Raw genomic sequence first — 8009 nt, 5'->3', positions numbered from 1 at the left:
AGATTCATGAGCACCTCACAGAATGGTTCTTAATGTTAACTAAGTATGATTGTTTCCTCAAGTTTGTTATTGACAAAAAGTGAAAATCCAACTGTGTGAGTACCATGGAATAAATATAATAATGGAAACTTATATAGACGATACGACCAAAATATTGCTTTTGTTGGCACAGAAGACATCCCGTAAATGATTAGGACGTTAATTAAATTATAAAGCTCAAAAGGCGTAGTGATTATGCCACAAACCAATCAGTAGTCTCATTAGTTACTTTTGAGCACAGATGCACCTACGTACAATAGCCGTGCATGGGATTCGTTTAAGAGATTATTATTACAGTTTTCTCATCACCTTACTTATTTCCTATATTATGGTTTTTATCTATAAATTTTTATTGTGTTATTTGAGTGCTTTATACATTAATATGGTCTTACACTTCTTTACTAATTTTTGTTCTTTTCAATAACTTCTTACAATTGCTCTACAATACTTAAGAAACGGTAAGGCGATAGTTTTGTTCTTTATTTTTCTCCCAATCTCTAGCTCATATTCTACTCTGAATCTTCCGAATACGGGACAATTTATTCTATTGTCGGAAAAGGTGTGAAAGTTTTTTCCGAAGACCTTTAGCTGAATCTATATAAGAGTTGGAAAAGCATTATTCTGAGTCGCCGTGGGTGGCACTACGTCGCATACCGAGGAGAGTGCGGCGCGTTAAAACCCCCAAAGAGTATCAGCCACTCTGTTTCATCAGGCCCGGCACCTGATTTCAGAAGGATTTTATTACGACTACTTTTGGTTACGTTAAACTAATTGTTAATTGTAGTACAAGATGGAGCGTCATTACCAAAATTAATCGATGACTATTTAACTTTGTTGCTGACTGAGATCACAACAAATATCGTAAAAAATCTAACCATGAAAATGTTTAATTCAATTATTTGTAAAATCCACAATTATGCTAAAATGTATATTTGCACATATGTGAAAATAAATGACAAAATGATATAAGGCATGTAAGAAAAGTCGTATAGAGTCCTAATTACAAATTTTAGAATATTTTTTCCACAATTATTTAAAAATTTCCAGTTTTAAAAACACCCTGTATAACTAACGTATATTACTTTAAATAAATGTGGTTATATAACAGTAATAAAATTAATATAAGCTTAATATTAAATTGCAAATTTGATATAAGTTTATTTTCAGAGGAAAATAAACTTAGTCTCCAAAATGTTTACACACAGAATATATATAAAGACTTTTCATAATTAAATTTTCCAATGTTTAATATTCATCTTAGACGTAACAGCGCGACGTTGAAGTTGTGATGTGATTCCCATATCTTAAAAAAATATTCGTAAAAAAATTAAACGTAGAATTAAAAAAAAGTAACACAGTAAGTTAAATCAATAAACAAAACAATGCAGTAAATATCATAGCATAATGATAAATCATCGATAGATTAATATGTCTGACTAGTAACAAATTATTATTGGTGACAATAATATTATATTACATTACATTATTTAAAAATTCAGAATGTATGTTAACATTTCTCTAAATGTAGTATACTTACAAGTATTCGATTTTTATTCGTCATGAAAGTATTCATAAATTTATTGTCAGTTATTATCTGTAAACTGTCAAGCTTATGTCAAACTGTTAAATAATCGAATGTTTAAATTAATTTAGTGATTTATAAATTTATTTGATACATCATGGTTAGGATATCAGCCTCTCTTTTTCGAGTACCGGTAATAAAGTTCCGTAAAGGTGGATTGTCTCATGCTGGGGCTAGCGCACCAGCAGCAGCCGCGGCCCCTGCGCCAGCTGCAGCAGCGCCTGCTGCAGCTGCAGCTCCAGCTGGGGCACCTGCACCCCCTCCCCCGGTGAGATTGCCGATATTTTCTTTAAAATTTATTACAAAAGATTTTACTTTTTTATGAGACTCATGGTCCTTTTTGAATAAAGTTATTTTTCATACATGTCAATGTACAGTAACTCGGTGTATATGGGTGTTTAAATACTTATGTGTAACCTATATATACATACATATAACCTGTATGCATGTATATAAATTTTTGAAATCCAAATAATTGAAATTTTTAAATCCAGTGAAACTATGTAGAGGGCTGTGCCGAGGTTCCCTTAGGATTAGGACAAGTGTCGTTTGTACTCTACCCTCCTCTTCGCATCTTTGAATGCCACTTTAGTAGAAGTGTGAGCAGGTGCAAAAAAATAAACATTTTGTTTTAAGACATTTTGTTTTTATGAATTAAATGATTCAAATTATGTGTTGTATTTATAGAAATATGTGTAGACTCTCTTAATTTTTTTTCGATTAATTCAATACTAAAATTTTAATAATGATATAAATGTATATTTATTTTTTCTGTTCACAGCAAGCACAACAAACAGCTGCTATGAGTACTATATCAGACACAGATTTGCCATACCGCTATCGCAGGGCACCATTGACAGATGAAGAGATTGATCACATCAATGGTGGTGGAATTGTATAGTGCCTCCAGTTAACCCTCTATAGCTTTGATTCTAAGTAGTGATATAAATTATTTATAATGAATATAAATTAACTTAGTTTCGAAATTATTCATTATGTTGTTATCATGCGCAATGCATGCATTTAAAGCTGTATTACCAAGATTGAATGTAGTAGAAATTTTGTTCTCAAAGTATTTTATGTTTATTAAATGTATTGTTACTGTTACTTTGTGTTTTAATGAGCCTTTGTAGCAATAATGTGGATATTATTTATATCTAAACTGTTTGCAAATTGATTGAAGTAGGTAAGATAAGATAGCTGATTAATATTACTTTCAATACTTTTTATCATTTACTTGAAGTTTTTAGTTAAAGTAGTTTAAATAGCTATTCTTTTTATACAAATATTAAAATGTACATTATTAATTAGTGCTAAATCTTGATATATCTAAGACATTAGCAGTATATAGTTATCATTGTGGTTCATTAATATTAATAAGCTGTAAAATAATGCAATTTAGTTGCTAAGAAATTTTCTTTACTCATTTTAAATTAATAACAAATTAATTACCACATGATCTCATTAGTACGATGGTTATATAAAACATACTAGGTGCACCCTTCATTCTATGTGAACTTAAATGAACTGTCCTTCGGTAACCTTATTGGGATAGTTATGTTAGACAAGTCCCTAAGCCTTATGTTTTCAGAGGTACCATGATGAGTCAGTACTTAAGTGAAAATCTGATATCATAATTCTCATCATCTTGACCATAGAATGTCCATTGTTAGCTTCCCATAGATTTCCAATAGCAAGGGTAGAATGTGGCCTGCATTCAGTGTCTTCCACCAACCTTAACAAATCTCACACATAAATAGATACATTTATTAAACTAAGAAACATTTTACCAACAACACGTTTTACCCAGGTAATTGAAATTACATAGGTCACCTGATGACAAGTCCGTAGATGTCAAGTAATTTCAGTTTCAATTATGACTCAAAGTAAAGCAGTGGTGATACTGAACTTAGATTTCTCCAAAACACACCTACTTAGCCCCATAAAGAAATCGCAAATTCACGACTTTCGCATTAACGTTGCTATGTAGTCGCTAATTTTACCTGTAGTAAATTATTAAGACCATTTACACGGTCACTAATAAAATATCTAGTAACTGTGAGTTTATTGAAATAGTTATGCTTTTGTAGGATACAGTTGTTAACAATGCTAATATAGAAAAGTAAAGATTTAGTACACTAACTCACATAAAGCCTAATATGCAAGTTTATACATGGGAAATAGATATGCAATTGTCACAACCATTAAACTTGAATTATGACGAATATTTTTATTTAATGATTAATGATATTTGTTTCAGGATGAACCGAGACCAACTTCACAAGGTGAAAAGCCTAAATGCCTCGTATTAAAGTTACCGAAAAAGATTGTACTACGATGTAACAAGAAGCAAGAAAAAAATCAAGTAAAACCTTCAAGTCGAAAACGTTAAAAAAGTCAAATTATTTATGTAAACACTCTTTTGTCAATTTTTTAAATTTATTGTAGAAAATGTGAAACATTATACAATTTTATAATAATAATTTTTACTGTTGAAAAATAAAAAAGTATATTTTATTTAGGTTTGTAGTCAAAATATAAAATGTAAATAATATATACCAAGGATATTACAAGGAATATTCTAATAATACCTAAGGTTAAGTTTTTCCTTTTGGCTGGACCACACTTGTGCAGACGGCCCATCGTAAGCGCCATCATTGTTGGTTTCAAATTTGATTACACCGAAAGTTGCAAATTTTTGTTTCCATTTTGGAGTTTGTGGAACCAACATTAAGGCATTTGTTATACGTTCTTTAATTTCATCTACAAGTATGGAAACAAAAATGTCAGAGGAAAATCAATAAATTCAATTTATTTTATATACTATTTATAAAATTACTTTTTACCTGACAGTTTTGAATTGACCACTATAGGGTATGGTGGCAAACGACCTAAAGTCTCCAAAGTTATTATTTCTTTTCCCGCGTCTTGCATATATTTCTTTGAATATAAAAGAGTGGTAGAATCAACAGCAGCCCATTCAGCTTGCTTCGAGAGAACCATTTGAGCTGAAGCCAAATGAGATCCTGATTCTGAAATAATAAAATAACAAGTATAATTATTAGTTATTCTAGTCTTTTGATCAACGACTGTTTTATTAGGTGTTACTCGACTCATACTTAATAACGATCCAAAGAACAAAGCATTTTCTCCTTTCTCTTTCAATGTTTTCAAAACGATTTTACTTCCGCTAAGAGATTTCTCGTCACTATATGCAAATGTACTTCCTCGTAGATCCAACAAAGTGTTCACATTATGTGCTCTGTAATAAATAATATGGAATTATAGTACGGACGACCAAAAACTGTAGTAGCAAGAAGTCAATTGGGCAGAAATAGTTCCAACACTTCTTATCTATAATAGACATGTCGTAACTGATAATGTAAAATTTGTTTGTACATATTTGCCTTTAAGCAATGACTAAGCTCAAAACGCATGCAATAATTAATTGTTATATAGATTCACCACTACGTTGTAAAAGTAAAATCATGGCGACTGATAAGCAAATTCTATTTATACTAAATAATAGTGTTTTCTTAATGGAACATGTTTCAATTGTAAGCAAGATTAGAATAGGTGCTATTAAATATAAACTTTCTTCGAAGTGCGATAAGGAACAAACATATGATAATGAAGTACACGAGGAGGGTTACAGTGGTCTGTATTATTATTAATTTCTATCTTCGTGGTTTAAATCAGACGGTTTTACTCTGTGCCCTGGCCTATTTTGCCGCAATAATCATTATCATTTCATCTGTCCCCTGTTGAACTTAAGAGGGTCAGTTGGATCCCGCGTCTTCTGACGATCTTAACAAGGTCGCTTGTGCTTTCGGGTCCGTTGTACCTTAGGCCCCAGTGGCCATCAATTTTGTACGCTATATTGCCTGCCTTCTACCACCGCAACTTGCTAATCCGCTCGGCTATGTTGATTAGTGTCATCCGTCGATGAATGTGTACAGAGTATAATATTGTATATACGTAAAGGTCAAAAAAGAAGTACCATCATCTCAAAGGAATGTAAATTTAATGTTTTCTATCATTTCACTTCTCGGCTATAGTACTTTCAAATGGAAAGTTTAGCGACTTACTACTTATTGATTAGAAAATGTCATATATATGGTATAAATATTTTGTACGCATTGAGTATGATAAAGGGCATCAGCGTAATCATCACCATATTTCAACTGTAGGACGCTCACCGCTGGTACATACGTCTCTCTAGTAGATTTCCAATAAGACCAGTAGTAGACGGATCGCGATTAGTGCGATACTGGAACGGTCAATATTGTATTGTATCAATGTACGTGTTGGATTTGAAAAAACATATTGTCGAGTATTTTAGAGAATTGTGTAGACTTATTCTATAAGAAAAAAGACGTACTTTTTGTCACTGTGTATTATAATATCTGAGAAGTATCCCGGCTTGTTCTCGACGTTCATTTGATGTGCGAAAACTGGTGTGACCGGCAACAGTTCGACGTGGTTATTGCCTTCGTTACGGAGATTCATATAAGCGGCCACTGTCATGAATGCTATGGACGATTAAAGAAAAATCGCCTGTTAATAATATGTAACATATCATGCACACGCTATGAATATTGCAAATCGATAGTTAAAGTAAGATATTTGCTTACTTTACATACAACAATACTGTAACATAATGAAAATGCAGTGTAAGCATTTTATTGTGTAATTGTACATTAAAAAAAAACTTGGAATACTTTTTATTTAATGATTGATATGTATTTTATTAAAATAAAATTGTTAGAGTATACTGGATTTAAAAAAATTAGAATATTAAAGCTTTTGCATTCAATCCTTTCTGACTTAAAGTTATTATTTGTCTACCCTCTCGTAGTTTTTTTTTATAAAATGCAATTTATCGTAGTTTGTGATATATACAATACATAAACCATGCAATAATAGTTATTTTATAATAAAAAGTCAATATTAAACTCACTATTTCCAGTTACTAATGTTATTAGATATTCTTACAACTGGTAATCCGATATATATGTACCTACTAACCTATATCAATTTTGTTGGCACTGAAGGGATCCGGACGCCCAGGTAACGGGCCAGGACTTCTGCTCTCATATTGTAACGTTGTATAACAACCCAGCGTATCTTCCAGAAGTTCTAATATCAGTTCATACAGTTGTACTGGATGAGTCGGGCACATATAAGTTACTGCCCGCAGTTCTGGTACAGTTTCTGACATTGTTATTGGTCAAACCACTTAAAGAACTGTCCGGGAGAATACGCGGTAGCATAGACCGAGAATAAATGAAAATTTGTGTTCATACACTCGGTAAACCTATCAAGACGTTACGATAAACAAGACACGCTCGGTTCACGTCCTATCCGGTCTTCAGTGAGCGAACCGTGTGACGTCGTACTAGCCATGCTATCGAGTCGTGCTCACCGCACGGTTGAAATGAACACGGCATATACTGTTTTTAAGTTATGATCACATTTGTCAAGTAAAAGGCCGTGTTAGAATTAACATTTTCTTCTTTTAAAATATTTACTGTTAACGTTACCTTCATAGTTATTCAAATGGTTGCAACAGCATAGATAGATTAAAAACAATCTTTAATATTAGTATAATACAAGAATAATAAAAATATCGTTGTATATCATAACATAAAATCATTACATAAAGAAGTTTAATTATCTCGATTCAGATTCCAGACATCATATTAAAAATTACACAAGCGTTTAATAACAGGAAGGAAATCCTCGTATCAATATCTAAATAAAAGTATCAGAAATTGATTATGTTGACTTTATACTAAACAAAATTCCAGTTTTCACCTGACTATAGCTCGTAATGGCTTTTTATAGTTTCATATCTAAAAGTATATCCGTTACACGTCTAATAGTTAATAAAAACAAACATCGGGATTTTTTTCATTATTACATAATATTAGCAACGTTGTTTTTCTTTATTGTTTACGATTACAGAATTTATGTAATCCGTAGAAGTAATTGTTTAATGGGGTCCTATGCACTTCAACCTTAAGCCGGAGTCCTTGATCATATGTCCTTTAATAACAATAACAGACATTATAGTCGTTATGAGTATCATTGATTAGTCGTTATGAGTATAATTGAATGAAACATTCGCTACTGTAAAATATAATAGAATCGACTGTACATTTCACAAAAAACAAGTTTGATACGCTAGAATTATGCTTCTGGACTTATTTTATACAGGCACGCCAACAACAATATATTAAATACCTTAACCTTAATTCCATATAACAAAGTACCGCCCCATGTATGGGGGCCGGCATGGAGAACACTAAATAGGGCGACCATTTCATTCCATGAATGGCCTACGAGGCGACACAGGAATCATTTTCCAAAGGATGAGCAACAGCGT

At 32.0% G+C, this 8009-nt stretch overlaps 2 protein-coding genes across 2 annotated transcripts; one reads left to right on the top strand and one right to left on the bottom strand.

Annotated features, from left to right (window-relative positions):
- Positions 1-1639: 1639 nt before the first annotated feature.
- On the top strand, positions 1640-2712 carry LOC137933532 (translation initiation factor IF-2). Its single transcript, XM_068777492.1, has 2 exons — positions 1640-1889; positions 2403-2712. Exons 1-2 carry the CDS (start codon positions 1719-1721, stop codon positions 2520-2522), a joined length of 291 nt encoding a protein of 96 aa, XP_068633593.1. The 5' UTR covers positions 1640-1718; the 3' UTR covers positions 2523-2712.
- Positions 2713-2984: 272 nt separating this feature from the next.
- On the bottom strand, positions 2985-7013 carry LOC137933283 (phosphonates-binding periplasmic protein-like). Its single transcript, XM_068777168.1, has 5 exons — positions 6650-7013; positions 6003-6153; positions 4741-4883; positions 4468-4653; positions 2985-4384 (listed from the first exon to the last, which is right to left on the bottom strand). The coding sequence occupies exons 1-5, from the start codon at positions 6840-6842 to the stop codon at positions 4203-4205; spliced, it is 855 nt and encodes a 284-aa protein (XP_068633269.1). The 5' UTR covers positions 6843-7013; the 3' UTR covers positions 2985-4202.
- Between the last annotated feature and the right edge of the window lie 996 nt (positions 7014-8009).

The sequence above is a fragment of the Battus philenor genome, unplaced genomic scaffold, assembly GCF_028537555.1.
Source record: "Battus philenor isolate CCGP_79_NKW_IND1 unplaced genomic scaffold, ilBatPhil1.0.hap1 SCAF_13, whole genome shotgun sequence".
Classification (NCBI taxonomy): Eukaryota; Metazoa; Arthropoda; class Insecta; order Lepidoptera; family Papilionidae; genus Battus; species Battus philenor.
This window is presented reverse-complemented; position numbering and strand designations above follow the sequence as displayed.

Excerpts from the sequence above, each read along its gene's own strand:
- LOC137933532 (XM_068777492.1), top strand. The coding sequence starts at position 1,719 with ATGGTTAGGATATCAGCCTCTCTTTTTCGAGTACCGGTAATAAAGTTC. Across the intron at positions 1,890-2,402 it reads CACCTGCACCCCCTCCCCCG|CAAGCACAACAAACAGCTGC; the intron begins GTGAGATTGCCG and ends TTCTGTTCACAG.
- LOC137933283 (XM_068777168.1), bottom strand. The coding sequence starts at position 6,842 with ATGTCAGAAACTGTACCAGAACTGCGGGCAGTAACTTATATGTGCCCG. Across the intron at positions 4,884-6,002 it reads ATAATACACAGTGACAAAAA|AGCACATAATGTGAACACTT; the intron begins GTACGTCTTTTT and ends TATTTATTACAG. Across the intron at positions 4,654-4,740 it reads GTTCTTTGGATCGTTATTAA|AATCAGGATCTCATTTGGCT; the intron begins GTATGAGTCGAG and ends TTATTATTTCAG.